This window comes from Sceloporus occidentalis, unplaced genomic scaffold (genome assembly GCF_023333645.1).
Source record: "Sceloporus occidentalis isolate IW3139 unplaced genomic scaffold, rSceOcc1.0.p SCAF_9, whole genome shotgun sequence".
In the NCBI taxonomy this organism is placed as follows: domain Eukaryota; kingdom Metazoa; phylum Chordata; class Lepidosauria; order Squamata; family Phrynosomatidae; genus Sceloporus; species Sceloporus occidentalis.
The window spans coordinates 34,378,708-34,395,000 of record NW_028316989.1 but is presented as its reverse complement, the minus strand read 5'-3'; the positions used below and the strand labels follow the sequence as shown (position 1 = coordinate 34,395,000).

General features: G+C 38.5%; 1 protein-coding gene across 1 annotated transcript in view; it reads right to left on the bottom strand.

The window, feature by feature from the left end:
• Positions 1–5,151: 5,151 nt before the first annotated feature.
• Positions 5,152–16,293, bottom strand: part of NPTN (neuroplastin) — a 49,971-nt gene continuing 38,829 nt past the window's right edge. Inside the window, exons 7-9 of the mRNA XM_089538682.1 lie at positions 9,566–9,587; positions 7,610–7,683; positions 5,152–6,205 (exon numbers count right to left, since the gene is read on the bottom strand). Coding sequence (XP_089394808.1) covers positions 7,623–7,683; positions 9,566–9,587 — 83 coding nt within the window. The 3' untranslated portion in view covers positions 5,152–6,205; positions 7,610–7,622. The remainder of the gene's footprint in view (positions 6,206–7,609; positions 7,684–9,565; positions 9,588–16,293) is intronic.

Here is a 16,293-nt window from a genome sequence, read left to right as displayed (position 1 = left end):
AAGGGGAGGGGTCGGGTGCCAAGTGGCAATGCTCTTCTGCCAAGCAGGAATCCTGAAGAAGGAGCAGAGTGGGGGGAGATGGCAAGAGTTCTGCCATGAATAAAGCCTACCAGGAAGGAATACTTAGGAGTTGAAGCTGAGAGGATGTGACTCGCCCAAGGTCAGCCAGTGAATTTCTATGGTGAACTGGGAGGCTAGAGTTGGGGTACCCTCAAGGACCATCCAGTCCAACCCCCCCTTCTGCTATGAAGTAATACAGGTCAGCCAGTGAATTTCTATTGTGAACTGGGAGGATCCCTGCTCAGCCATATAAATCCACAGGGTGACATTGGCCTGTTACCAACTGCCAATATAAAGCTTTTGGGTCTCTTTGGAGGTATGCTATTTAAATGATGTCAGAGCATGGCATAAAGGGCAGAAGCCTCACCTTTTGTTATCTTTTGTTTTTCAAAGCAAAGCTGCTGTGATTAAGCAAAGTTGGAGCAAATCACCCTAACAAAAGAAATAGCCTCCAGGATGAATGGTAGCTTTGCTTACACAAAATATGCAATAGTGGCTATCGAGATTCAGATGAAGGATTCTTCTCTCCCTCTCATTTCGAAATGACTAGCCTCAATATTCTTACTCATTGATAGAGAATTATTCAGAATTTCTCCTCTCCAGATTGTAATAGAAATGTTCGAAATTGCCATTTTTCTCCTAATTTTCGAATTTTGGAGAATATTCTTTACATCCCTATGCTCAACTTCATAGGCCATCGCCAACAAGTAGACACAATTTTCTCTATGCTTTGTTCTACATAACAGGGATGGATAGCATCTCTGGTCCAGCCCACCCTTTCCCCTAGTCAATTAAAATGAATTGTTTCTCTTAACTCCCCAGAAGCAGATTTGCTATTGTTAACTGCTGTCAAGTCAATTGGGACTTATGGCAACCCTATGAATGAGAAACCACTGAGTCAACTTTATCATCAGCTGTGGCTTATTTTATTGAGGCTACCCATCTGGAATGCAGTCTTTTTTCCCTACTGCCTTCTACCTTACCAAAAATTGTGAGTCTTATCTCATATGTCCAATGTACCAGAGTCTTAGTTTAGTCATCTTGGCTTCTAGAAAGAATTCAGGGTTGATATGCTCTAGGACCCATTCATTTGTCTTTTTAGCAGTCCACAGTATCCACAGAACTCATCTCCAGCACCACATTTCAAATGAGTTGATTTTCTTTTGTCCAGCTTTCACAACCATATATAGAAACTGAAAACACAATGGCATGAATAAACCTAATGTTAGTATTCAATAGTATATCTTTATGCTTCCAGATCTTGTCCAGTTCCTTCCTAGCTGCCCTTCCAAGTCCTAGTCTTGTGATTTCTTGACAGCAGTCTCCATTCTGACTAATGACTGAGACAAGATATGGAAAATCTTGAAACGTTTCAATGTTTTTAAAGTTTACTTTTAGAGTCATGTAAATCATCTGTGGCCATTTTTGTCAGCAGCTGTTAACCTTTTAAATAGGTCACACAACTATCATTTGTATCTGTCACATGTACCTATATCATTTCCTTCCTTTAAGCTAAACAGGCTCCTGGAGTATTTATAAATATAGTACACAACCTTACATCTAATTCAGACATGGCAACACATAAGGAGAAAAAGGATGAGGAGGGAAGAGGAAAAAAGTTTAAGGTCAGCAGCAAAGTCCTGACATAATGGAGGTGTATCTGTCTGTTGTTCTCCTTGTGAGGCCAAAACAATGGAGGATGGGACAACCAATAGCATCTGCCCCCAGCCATAATCATAAAGAGTTTAACAGAGTTTTTGAAAATACTAATTTTTTAAAACCAGGGTTTTTGGCATTCTGTACAGCCCTGCCACCCAAGGATCCCAAAAGTGGAAAACTGGTCTGTGGTTCCACCCAAGCTATTTCCCCCATATAGTAGATTGATACCGAATCAAAATGCAAGGTGTATGCACCCAAAATAAGCTTTTGTTCTGCAAGTCTTCATCTGATTCAACTACTAAAACCAGTGGTTCTCAAATGGTGGAACGGGACCCCCCCCCGGGGGGGGGGCAAGAATTGCTTAAGGGGGGCATGAGACTTGGAGGCCCTGATTTCCCCCTGCTTCTCTTCTTCCTAAACTTTTTTATATGCAAAATTTGCACATAAATATTAAATTTACTTAAATAAAACTGTTCTAATTTGAACAATGTTATTTCTTTATAAAATGTTCAAATATGAACATACATGAAAATAGACACACTAAATAAACAAAATATTTTTATTCATATAGTACGTGGGGGGGGGTACATGACCTCTGCGTATAGATGCAAAGAGGGATCCCAAGAGTAAAATGTTTTAGCACCACTGCCTTGAACTATTCAACTCATGTTATTAAATTGTGTCGTTTTGGAGCATGTGCAAATTGGACATTATATGGAATTTAAAGGTTTCGGGGAGGGCAGAATGGGAAGGTCAAATTCTCATTCTCATTAAAATATCTAGCTGTTTTTCTCTCCCTGCATTTGTGCTTTATTTTCTTTTTTCTGTCATCTAGGCTTGCAGTTGAACCCCACCCTGTGCCAAAAGAATGAACCTCATCAAAGAAACACAGAGATAAATCAGTGGGCTTATGTACTTTAGGAAAAGATTTATGAAAACCAATCTGTTAATGCTCACTCAGTTTAAAGTGCACTTCAAGTGACACAACAAAATGAAATAGGTTAGAACTATTGCTTTTCAAATGGCCAAGGAAAACATATTATGGTAAAAAAAATGTCCGGTAGGATTTTTTTTTAACATAGATATTTCAAAACAAGTGAATCTTGAACCAGAGAGTGACATACAGCACATCATCCAACCTAACAGGAGCGTTGTGTGTCTGTGCAGGATACTAGACAACAATGCTGGCCTACAGAATAATATAAACTGTAAGGAATCTAGATACAGATTCTCTCCTGACACCTTTTCTATCCTCAGGATTGCCACAAGTATTAAACCATCTTCTTGTTTCTGAGTATGTCTACTTGAACTCTATGCTTCTTTTATTTTTAATTTGGACTGCATTGCAAAACAAAGAACAGTCCAGTAAAAGACTGAGCAAAAAACAGTTTTATATACATGGAAACCCCTTGATAAGGAATTTAGTGATAGTGTGAGTCCCAGCATATAGGGACATTTGGAGGAACTATGCTATCAAATTAACTGGCTAAAAAGTAGATATTTTTAATTAAAATATGCAATGCATTTATAAGACTAGATACCTTTTCTTATAGTTTGCTTCTGAAAGGAAGCACATCAGTACCACCAAGAAAAATGAAAGAACAGCTTATGTCTGTCTGAAAGGCTGTTAGGAAAAGCAAGCATTAGAAGGCTTCTATTATAGCAATATACCCTGTTATCAGAAGTCTGTTGCATAATCAGACAGCTGTTAAAGTGTATGCTTTGGCACTGCCTTTCAAAAATGCACCTGAAAACATCCAGAAGAGAAATTTTAATCTGGTGCATGCTGGGTCTATTCAGAAACTTAAAAGATGTCTGGTTTTCCTTTGTGTGGCTTTGCAACTGCACCAATAACCTGCGTTTCACATTCTATTTTCAGGAGATTCCCTGGCACTAGCAGAAAAAACAGGGCTGCAGCTGTGTGTAACAGCTTACAGAGTGTGCATCAGTTCGTGGAAGGGTGGCAGCATGACAACTGCAACAAGGTCACAGCCTGCTGCTTGACAATGGAAATCAGGTATGTGCAAATCAAGAATTAGAGAGGCAGTGCAATATAGTGGGCAAAAACCTGGCAGCAGGACAAGGGCAGAGTTTAGATTCCCATTCAATAAAGATATAAATCAGAAAAGCACTGGAGAGGGGGGTGGGGCTTCTCTGGCTAACCTTCCCTCTATAACATTCATGGAGTAAATTTTCAATAACTCTTTGTTAGATCTTTTTGAGAAATGGCTTTATCTGAAACTTAGTACAGGTATATATTGATCGTCCATTTGAAAGTGGCTCCCTGTATCACAGCCAAGGCTCTTCATGTGGAGATCTCTACCTGCAAACATCAGTATTCACCCATAGCTCATTTTGCACATAGGCTAAACATGTGGGTGTTTAGCAGGTGTTCCTGCCATGGCAGAAAAAGGCTCATGATCTCCTTCGTATGCTTTCAGTCTGTGACCCCCATGAGTAATACTTTTGGAGCAAAGAAGTTTGGATTTGCCCCACTGAAAGTGGTGAGGGAAGTATGCTGCAACAAATCTTTACAGCTTAAGATCAATGGTTATACTTCAGTGCTATTCAAAGAGGCAGGGTGTTTGGCAAAAGGGCAGAGAAAAACTTTCTATGGAGCAAACAGGTTGTGCTGTCAACCCCTAGACTGTATTCTGAACCACTTGTTATTTGAAGGGGAAATTTCAAATACTCAAAATGGATTGTCATCATTACAATTTCATTAAGAGAAAGAATTAAATTAACACTCTCCTGATGATGAAAAATATAATTTTAGAGATCTTAAATTCTTAACACCTGTTTTTAAAAATAATATGTATTTGACACTAAATACAGCTAACTCTTGCATTTCAGTAGTTCACAGGGTGACAGATTAACAGCATGTGTCTTTTGGATAAAAGCTGCTGAGCATTTCTCTGAGATGCTGAGAAACAACTGCAAAACAAGACAGTGGAGAAGGCCATAGCACATGCTTTGGAAGGAACAGGTTCAAGGTTCAACCCTGAACATCTCCCCTTAAAGCAGGGGTAGACAATGCTTGCCCCTCCAGATGCTTCCGGATTACAACAATAATTGTTCCTCACAACTGGCTTGAATCTAAAGTTGCCACAATCCAAGGACATCTGCAGGGCTACAGTTAAAACACCTTAGGAAGAATTGTCATGTGCGGCATCAGACTGCAGAAACTTTGGCCCCATCAGATATTGTCTACTGCAATTTCCAACAGTCCTAACAAGCATAGCACTGGTGAGGGATGATAGGAGTTAAAATCTAGCAACATTTAAAGACTTACAAGTTCCCTGAGGTAGAGACTGTTGGGCTAGGTAGTCTACTATAAGGCAGTTTCATGTGTTCATGACTAAGATCACTCCTGGAAATATGATATGAATACAAAATTCTACTCATGGGACAGATGGGAAACAATCTCCAAGGCAAGCTTTTATCAGTGTTTTATTTTTAAAAACAAGTGAATCCACTTTTTTATCCACATCATTGCACTTCAACAAGTACACACACCACAAGTTCATGCATCTACAGGTATGCCATGGTCTAAGAATCCTGCTAGGTCTGTGATTCTACAATCAGTCTTTAAATCAACATGAAAAATTAATGTCAAATGGAAACAAACCAGTTGCATAGAGTATCACCATGCTGTAACATTTCAACATCATTAAAACAAAATAAAATAAAAATTATAAAATTCTGCCTGAATTGAATGTACAAGAATGTGAACACATCAGTGCAAAAGGATGAGAAATTTACATGATTTAACAAAAAAAATAGTCACTTATAAAGCAATCATAATATTTATAAACTAAAGTGTTTTACTGCAGTTCATCACCTCCTATTGGACTGTTCCAGCTCTTGCAGTCTTTGATTATAAGATATCTAAGTCTTTCTATATAGATAAAGCCCTTAGGATAAAGTTCAATTTATATTACTCTTCTTATATATCGGACATAATTCTCTCAGCTCTCAGACATACAATACAAGGAATGAATTTAGCAGCTTAAAAATCAAACATTTACTGTAGTTTGGTTTCCCCGCCCCCAAAATATAAATATATACTGTATATATTTTAGGTTTTGCTGTACTTTACAAAAAGTTATCACTAGATGGCAGCAGTGCATCTTAGAGCTTTGCTAATTTTAACAGCTACATTAAGTAAAAAATGCTGCATGCATGATTGGAATTTCTTTTTTACTCATAATACCTAAATATTCTCAAAGGGGGGGAAGAAGCAACATTCACAGCACATCAAGCCCAAAATAGTTTACACCCTCTATACTGAAGCATTAGTAAATGTTATCGGCTAGGTCATCCTTACAGGAGAGGCTAAATAAGGCATGCTTTAGACAGTCATTGTTGCTCACTTGAAAGAAAAAAAACCCAAAACATCAGAGATAGGACCGGAGTGTGGAAACCAACCATTCCAATTATTCAGTTTAGCAGATGAAGTTGTCATCAGTCTCTCAAAGATAAATCTCTGAAAAATGAGAACAATTAGTGGTTAACTGGATCTTGAATATAACATAATAATACTGTAGCAGAGAGCAATCTTACATGCACCTATTTGAACTCAATGGGGCTTTCTTTCAAGTAGACCTGCATCGGCAAAACATCTGAAGTCAACTTGCATTTAGATCTTCCTGCACAAGTTGTTTTCTATCAGTATCTTATCATCTAGGAAAGTGGCAAGGGAAACACTTGGTGATGGCTGCCAAAAATATCCAATGTTTGTTGAGATATTTGCAAAGACACGGAGTGGATATATACTTGGTGTACAAAATGTCCAGATAACAATAAATTCAGTAATTCAAAAAAAAAATTCAGCAGGTTAAGACAATTTTAAAAGCATGAAGATTAAAAACCACAATGGGAGCTGGGGAGGGGGCATGCCTGATGCTCATGAAAGGAGAAGCTAACCACATTGAAACAGGTAGTTAGATACTCTGGGTCTCACAATAAAGACGGCCCAAACGTCATTCTTCTGAAACTGGTGGGATATAGAGCAGGGACTTTGATGCTGCGTATACTGCTGAGCAGGCCAGATCATACACATTGGTACCTCAAGGAAGGCAAGCCCTGTTGTCGCAAATGGTGGTGTGTGCATGTAGCCAGCACATCGCGTTGCCACTAGGGACAATGGGACTTGATGCCCTACATTTTTCGTATCTGTGATGGTGGTGGCGTCTGGAATGGATCCCTCATGGATACGAAGGTCCAATTGTAGAAAAATTACCAGATATTCAGGTGTTAAAACATTTAGGACTTTTGCTTCCAGGTGTAGTTCTTACCTCTAAACTGAAAGCCAGTGCAGACAGACTAAACTACTGGAACATCAATCTGAAAAGCAGGCTTAAGACATCAACATGCCCATCATATTCTGCATCAGTTAATGTTGCTAAATGCTTTTTCAGAAAGTGAATTAGAAGAATTAAATCCAGATGTGCCCGGGACATACATGGCAATGACCAGATCTACACTGACCTACCAGCCAGATCTGTGCAAGCATACCCCTTGGCACAGCTACAATCTGAGTATGCAGGAACAAGACCAGGTGCAAGAACAATTCCAAATTTCAAAATGCAGGATTAAGGTCAATTCCAGGAATAATTCCAGCTTGCAAGACAAATGCAATAATGTGGAGAAAAGGGCCTCTGAAGCTAGTTTTTCAGTTCTTCACATTTTAAAAAAAATCATTGTTAAAATCCACATGTATCCCAAGCCTACAAACTCAGACTGTGCCTAAAACTAACAATTTTAATAGTCATGCTCAAATCTACTGATACGATGGATCAGGCTGTGTCTCTCCAATTAGCTCTTAGGGCTTTTTCTCTGGTTTTAAAAACAAAACAGAACAAAACTCCCACATTTTAGACGGACTTACATAAGCAATACTTTCAATTTGTGTTTCTCTGACGTAGATTTTTGTCTTTGTGGTTGTTTGTGGAGTTGGTTTTCCTGGGGGGGAGAAAGCCACCAGAATTAAAGTTATAGAAAAGTAATGTCAACATAAATATAACTTTAAAATACATTGTATGAAAAAGTACACCTCCAAAAAGTGTGCATAGTACTTATTTTATGTTCTTCTATAAAATCCTTTTCATACAGAGTTTCAAAACTTTTTGGACAGAACACTGGTTCACTGATTTTTAAACCTTGTTTAGGGGAGTCCCACATAAGACGCTTCCAGCTTAACTCCTGAGAATTGCCACAATCTGAATTAATGACCTCTGCTTTTCAGAGAGCATCCTACCACAATCTTGATATAAATCCTTCTGTACTATCTGAATTCATGTTCATTTTAGGCCATGGGATCAACAACAATGATACATATGTCCACAAAGGACATTATTTTCCAGTTGTAATTTTGAGTCGCTGGATTTCCTTGAATGCTTTATTAGGGATCTTCAAGAAGAAGATCAGTAATGACAGAGAAAGACCATGAAAGGACAGACTGTTTACCATCACCAGTGTGGAGGTGAAGGCATTGGGTGTAAGATGCACACTGAATTCACACAGGGGAGTGGTAATGAAACATAAAAAGAGCTACCCAATAATATAAGAACTATAATTTTTATTCTTTTATAATATTTATGTACAGTTCTTCATCGCCTAAATCCAAATTGGCTCACAGTGGCATAATACAACAAAAAATACGAAAAAAGCAAGAGAGCAACTATTTTAACAACTGTTCTATCAGCTATTTAACTTGTTTGTATTAGCTTTACCTGTACGCCACCCTGAGATCTTTTGATGATGATAATGCAGATAAAACTACTAATAAAGCACATCAATAACAGAAAAAAATTCTCCAAATGCATCACTATGTTTGCCTACTGCAAAAAACAATAACATTGGACTGCTTTGGGGAGGGTCCCTCTATAACTGTGATGCCAAAGTCAAAACAGATCCCTCCCAGCATTACATCTGCTTCATCTCTAACAGGGCAGCTTATGGGAAAGCCGTTTTGATTGTTTTTACAGAAAAGCGGGGTATAAAAAAAGTTTTAATTTAATTAATTAAAGGGCCTTAGCAGAGGATTTTAGACTATGGACAGGATCAGAAAGAAAAAGAAGCTTCCACAAGTACTTGGGACCAAAGCAGTTTAGGACTTTAACTCTCATGCATTAGAATGGGACATTTTAGCCATTAGGTTATTTCCTCCCATAGTCAATGTAATATAGTGGGTCCAAAAAGTTCTAATATTGTTTCTCGCTGAACCTCACTGAAGTGAAATGAAGCAGAACTGGTATACTTGCCTGTCTGCTAGTGTGCCTATTGATGGCACGAGTTCACTGGAATCAGGAAATACCCCATAATACACATTACATTCTATTTAATCTCCTCTGATTTTATGTGGTTTAGCTTCACCTTTATTCCATCTTTTGTTTTCTGGTTCTCCATGTTGGGCAGAATGTATGTGATTCTGCACACACAGACACTTTTTAAAGAGAAATACCCTGCAGTACATTAGGATTCTCACTGCAGCCAGAAAATAAGCCATAGCTCACATAATGCAAGTTTCCCCCCCATGCTGCATGGAGTTTAAAAAGTTAAACTATGCTACTTTGAACTTGTTTTGGAAGCAAGTAATACCACAGTAGAACTCTTCCAAGATTGAAAAGAATATATGCCAGGCAAAATGCTGGCCACTTGATTCGGTACCATGATGCTTCTCAAACTATGTTCTGAGTGTGCCATGTCCCAGAATTCTCTGTGATGTACACAAGCTCCATGGCAAGACGAATTATTATGGGACAAGCTCTCCAAAAGATAGGAAAATTAGAGAACCACTGAACTAGGAAACAGATAAAAGATGCACTAGTTAAGAAGTACTTACATTGGTCCAGCTGGTTCATCATCTGCAGCAGGAATTCATTGTGATCCAAGGGAGGAGGAGAGAGAAAGACAGAAATATCTAGTTATTTTCTGTTGTAAATTCTCACTGGACAGAACACAGTTATCATCTACACATGGCATTTATATAAAGCCATTCCATTCGGTATTGCAAAGGTTCGTGATGTTATTTTTTTGCTGGATTTGAGTTTAGATGACAAGGTATGTTGTTCAAAATGGTTTCCGTTAACACTTTGAATGCTAATCATGAAAAACTGCAACTGTAGTGGACAGATTGTTGCAATGTGGTTATACTCATCTTGTCCCCAAGTTCCAGTGGTTCAATCTTACAAAGTAGATGAGAAGACAAACCAACATTTCAGTTGTAAAATCCTGCTGTTAAGTTTCTAAAATTTATAGGTTTTTTCCCTTCTCTCTCAACGGGCAAAACATTTGTATAGGATTTCAAGTGTATATATACATCTCTCTCCTGAACCATCTTTCACACACTTTGGCTTGATGTCTTAATAAAGCTATGTTTCAGAAAGTGGAAGATGCAGTTTTGATTGACATTAAATAAGAGGCAGTCCTAACATAGCAGCAAGCTTTAATGATTACATATGTAGGTAAGAAAAGAAATTCTGATAAAATAGCTTGAAGGTTATACTTGTGTTACAGTTCACAGAAACTTCAGCTTGTCAGTGGGAGAGCCAGAAAGTTGTCCCCCATTTTTTGTTTTTAGAAAATGGAAGAAAAAAAAACCTAATCAACATGTGGCTTTTCACACAGGCATCTTTATGGACATTTCATTTATTCTTTAAAAGGCTGCAGTACATTATGCAAGAGTGAAAAAGAAAAGGCACCTTTTAAGCAATGAAAAACCCAATCCACAAACTCATGCTGTAGAACTTGTACAGTTGTCAACATTTTTTTTCGGCATTTCGTCATATCATTTTTCCAAGCTTAATTTTCATTTCGTTTTGTTTTGTTGAACTCAGCAGGATTCCACAAGGGGGTCTTAGGGCACACAAAGCAGTTATGGAAACTACAGTCTTAAAACAGTGTAAGGCAACCGCATGAGCACACACTAGGAGTAATGTTGACTGAAGCTGAACATTACTCCACCTGTACCTTCGAGGCAACGGATAGGCAAAGCCACCCCAGCACAGTTACCAGAACAAAAATAAAAAAGTAAAACATTCAAAATAAAAAAAAGCTAACCACAAACCAACAGCTTTACAGCCAAAATAACACACTAGCGACACACCAGTGTCCACAAAAGTCTGTTACTAACAGCAAACTATCAGAACAAGGTACAGAGAGAACTAGGACTAGTAAAGACGACCAGACATCAATGTGCTGTATATACAGTGGAGATATACAGAGACACATCAGGTATTGAAACATAAAGCACATTACAACAAAACTAAGTCTCCCCTCAAACGAACATCTTTCAATTCCCAAAAGACCTCAGAGGCAGCCTATGCTAGAGACCCTACATTATATAAACTGTACATTTGGGAGCCTGAGAGACATTGGTGAGAGTTCTTAGTTTTTTTGTCTTTTTCTAGAGATTAGCAGGGTTAGTAGTGCCATATTAAAGCAATCATTCTACATAAAGCCTTGCTTCAGACACAGCAGTCTACAACAAAAAGGACACTTTGGGAGTGTTTTGCTAACCAGTTCTGAAAAGATGCAGGCCCTTGTCTTTCTCATCATCACTTTGCAAGCTCTGCCTTATACCACGCAAGCTCTTCCACACGCTGATCCTCAAACCATATCAAGTGGTATAAGACTGAGCTGATAAATGATGGTTTTACTGAATGTATGTTTTACAAACAGTTTTGCATTCGACAAACGGCAGCCAGAGAAGCACTCTAGCGCTGATTAGTTAGGTGCCAAAAGCTTGGCCTGTACTGTCTGCATACAACAATATCCCAGACTGGCAGGACTGCCATCACCTCTTTTCTGTATCCAGAAAAAAATCTGGCTACTATAGAAAGCCTTAGAATGTCACTAGCTTGTGGGCCAGCCGCTTAGCCATTGCAAAATCAGTCCCAGCACGGTACAATACGTGACAGACAAAAGAATCCAGAACCTAGAAAAGTTGACCGATAAAAGGGAGGGACAGAACTACAGAGAAATGGTACAAATTAGAAAATGAAGATTCAACAGCAAACTTAAACCCAAATTAGTTGTGAATGTGAATGAGAAAAACTAAGGAAAGTGTTAACATTATGAACTGTGCATTGTATAGACTGAAGCAGAGGTTAAACAAACTCCAAAACATGCAGATCTCTCACTTACCACCATTTTTTAAAGGAATGATGCAATTGAAGGGGGGAAAAAAAGAAGTCATAGTAACTGACAAATAACAATACAACTGAAAACAGCATGATCTAGTAATAATCTTATTTGCTAATATCTGAGCTGGTGGCCACACAAGACAAGACATTCCTCTGAATTCCATTCTGATGGGTGGAAGAGTCCAGATTTAACAGGTCTTGTCCATTTTTATACTGACGTCCCAAGATTTTATTTCTGAATCAACATAGGCACATCTATCCTGGAGGAGTTCCACTGACTTTATCAAGTTAGATATGTATACTACACAAAACAACTGCAAGTTCAAGATATTATAAGCATTTGAAAGGTATTTATTATGCTCAGGAGTTTTTAAGTTTCCAAAATTAAAGTTTATATTGTGTACCTTTAGCAATGGAACAGGCAATCTTGATTTCTCATTCTATACTTTTTGCAAAATGGTGCAAAGTACACAGACACAAAATACAGCACTTTTTGATCAAGTTTGAGAGGCACTTGTGCATTTTTTTAAAAAAAGGTCCCTTTAAAATCATCCAGAGCAAAGATGTAGTGACTTCTGAGATGATGCTTCAAATGATCTTCAAGAGGAACTTGTGCCAAATTTTACAAGCACATGAGCTTCAGAACCCAACAGTAACTCATCCTGCTTACTTACATAGGCCTGTCCCTTGCCTCCCAAACTTGGATCAGGGGAAAGAGAAGCCAGAAGCAAGAGAAAGGAACAGAAAAAGAACTGCTCTTTCCTTACTGGCATATCCAGCTCTTGGCATTAATCTTTCCTAATGGGAAGATAGGGGTGAGAATGGGAACTCAAATGGCAAAAGGAGGAGGTTTCTTGATTTTACTGGTATGATCTAGCCTACCATCTCAATTTCATAGACACATGGATTCATGGAGTTACATTATGAAGGCTTTTTAGGACTTTCACATTATTCCCCCCACGGGCTGCCAAGAAAACTATGAAAGCCTATTGCTTTGTCTTCAGTTCAAATTAAATGAATATTTATGTTATTCTGCACAAAATCAAATTCTGTGTTATAGGTAAATGCTTGTAAGGGAGGGAAGACAAAGAAGAGTGGCAGATGCAATAAAGTCTCCTAGAAACTATAGCATAGAATCATAGAGTTGGAAGAGACCACAAGGGCCATCCAGTCCAACCCCATTCTGCCATACAGGAAATCACAATCAAAGCATCCCTGACAGATGGCCACCTGTTTAAAGACCTCTAAGGAAGGAGACTCCACTACACTCCAAGGGAGTGTGTTCCAAAGTCAAACAGCTCTTACTGTCAGGAAGTTCCTCCTAATGTTGAGATTGAATCTCTTTTTCTCTAGCTTGCATCCATTGTTCCAGGTCCTAGTCTCTGGAGCAGCAGAAAAAAAGCTAGCTCCCTCCTCAATATGACATCCCTTCTAATATTTAAACAGGGCTGTCATATCACCTCTTAACATTCTCTTCTCCAAGCTAAACATCTCCAGCTCCCTAAGCCGTTCCTCATAGGGCATGGTTTCCAGGCCCTTCACTATTTTAGTCACCCTCCTTTGGATATGTTCTAGTTTCTCAATGTCCTTTTTGAATTGTGATGCCCAGAACTGGACACAATATTCCAGGTGGGGTCTGACCAAAGCAGAATAGAGTGGCACTATTACTTCCCTTGATCTAGACACTATTATAGATGTAGCTTAAAACTGCATTGGCCTTTTTAGCTGCCGCATCACAGTGTTGACTCATGTTCAACTTGTGGTCTACTTGGATTCCTAAATCCCTTTCACATGTAGTTTTGTTCAGCCAGGTCTCCCCCAACCTATATTTATGCATTTCATTTTTCCGCCATAAGTGCAGTATCTTACAATTCTCCATATTGAATTTCATTTTATTAGCTTTAGCCCAACTTTCTTGTCTATTCAGGTCATTTTGAATTTTGATCCTGTCCTCTAGGCTATTAGCTAATCCTCCTAATTTGGTGTCATCTGCAAATTTGATAAGTATGCCCTCAATTCTGTCATCCAAGTCATTGATAAAGATGTTAAATAGCACTGGGCCCAGGACAGAGCCCTGTGGGACCCCACTGGTCACGTCTCTCATTGTTGAACACTTTTTGGGTTCGGCTGGACAACCAATTACAAATCCATGTAACAGTTACCTTGTCAAGCCCGCATTTTACAAGCTTGTTTGTAAGAACTGACATGGATATTCTGATGAGTCTTTTTTTTTTTAAATTAACATTTCAGTGGCCTGAAATATTTCTGGTAATCGAGGTGCACTTTTGTCTTTGAAGCTACTATTATATCCCACATCACAAAATTATGGAATGCAAAGTGACTGATACACATGTGGCCATGACTACAGTATGCTACAAGGCACACATGTGTAACTTTTTAATTCCTTCACAAGAGCCTTTCACATTTTTTTTTAAAAAACATACAACATATGTGCTCATTGCTATACACAATGATTACAGGAATGTAAAGCTTCCATGTCAGATTTTTGTAATGTGAAAAGCCATGGAAGATCCATTTTATCAACAACCACCATTATATTTCATAAGCAATAGTCCTAATCTAAATATGTCAGTGGAAGAGTAGATACTGTAGTACAGAACTAGTCTGAATTCATTTTCAGAAAAGGCAGCAAAGTCTGTTCCAGATTAGCATTCAGTTCTGCACTCTATCCCAAATTGCAGAAAATCTTTCAACCCATTTCTCTGTTTGATTCAAAGAGCCTTGCCCTTCAGCAGAGAATGGAAATAAAAGAGTAAGGCTGTGAACTTGCAAGAGATGCTATTTGAAAATTAGCACTCTTTTCGGTCTGTGACCCACAGGATTTCACAGCTGGAAGTAAAAGCTGTGAAAAGAAATCTTTCTTGCCAGCATATATTTTAGCCAAGCTACATAAGAATGAAGTGTCTAGGAGAAATAAATGATATTTTGATGAAGATGACCGAGTGCCAACTAATGTAACCTATGTGAAAACGAATGGAGGGACCAATTTCTGGTGACAGCAATATTTGGCCTCAGTCAGTCCAACAGGATTTGAAACCACATCTATCAAACCTAACACTTAAGACTGACAGACTAGGCTGCTTAGGAAGCTATGCTTTCTGTGCTGTGTACCAGTATCTGTTAGCTGCAGGCAACAAACTACTTTTCATTCTGGTTGCAAAGTGTTTCTATCTTTTGCTAGACAGATTAGATGTGTATAGAAGTGATGGAGAGAAAAAAGCAGGAGGAGAGAAAGCCACCTAGGTTTTTTCTTTGTAACTTTATACAAAGAAAATAATATTAGAACAAAAGTACATCAGTAAAGCAAAACTGTTGCAGAACTGGCACAAAATGCATATATGATTTTTACAGCTCCATATTAAATCCACAACTTAAGAAAAAATGATAAAATGGGATGTTACCATTGCTTAAATTAAGATACAGTGGGTCCTTGATATACACTGCAATTTAATTCCAGGACCCCCCTGGATTCCAAAATCTATGGATGCAGAAGCCCCATTATATACAGTTGCATTGTAAAATGGTGCCCCTTATCGAACAATCATTGTGGCTCACTGCAACTACGTTGTTATCACTTGAAAAAAGACACCAAATCATTTGTCTCCAGTTCGATACCTTTTAATGGCACCAATAAGAAATATGATTTGTGGTGTCATAAGCAAAGGTGGAGTACTGCTGGTCCTCTAGATATTTTGGACTTCAACCCTCAAAAGGTATAAATGTCATGGTCAAAAGGATTCCTGGAAGTGTAGTCCCAAATACCTGGAGGCTCAAAGGTTCCTCACTCCCTCTGTACTGGAAATTGGCCATATTATATATGAGAGGCACCTGGTTAATTTATCATGAGGATTCAAGCATGTGTGTAGCTGTTTCCACTCAATGGGGATACCTAAAATCAGAAAGTGTCCAAGTAAAAAAGGATCACTGCATTTAGAAGCAAACTTCAAGGCACAGCAGCAAGCTGCAGCCTTGTCAGGCTTCAGTTACAGTGCTTGCTGAAATAATAGGACGGTGGTAAATAATAGAATGATGCGATCACTACCATGATGTGATGTCACCATGGAGAGCTGTACTTAAAACAAGCACAATGTCCATTTACTTCAAGAGAAGACTTTAAAAAAATAGTGGCTGTCCACATACTTCATTCATTTAGACCAGGTTACCATTCTCACAGTCTGTAACACACTATCAGGGTGTATGGATATTATTTCCCCAGCTACATGTGTGCTGATCGGTTGCCATTAATTTAAGTCGAACACCAATGCAGTTTTAATACTAGGTACTCTTCTCTGTTAGCAGAGCAAACACACATAAGGTTCATGCATAACTTGGAGGCATCAAAGTGCCAAGACAAAGAATGCTTAGACATCTGCAATTGGGAACACCAACTGTGCTGAAAACACAT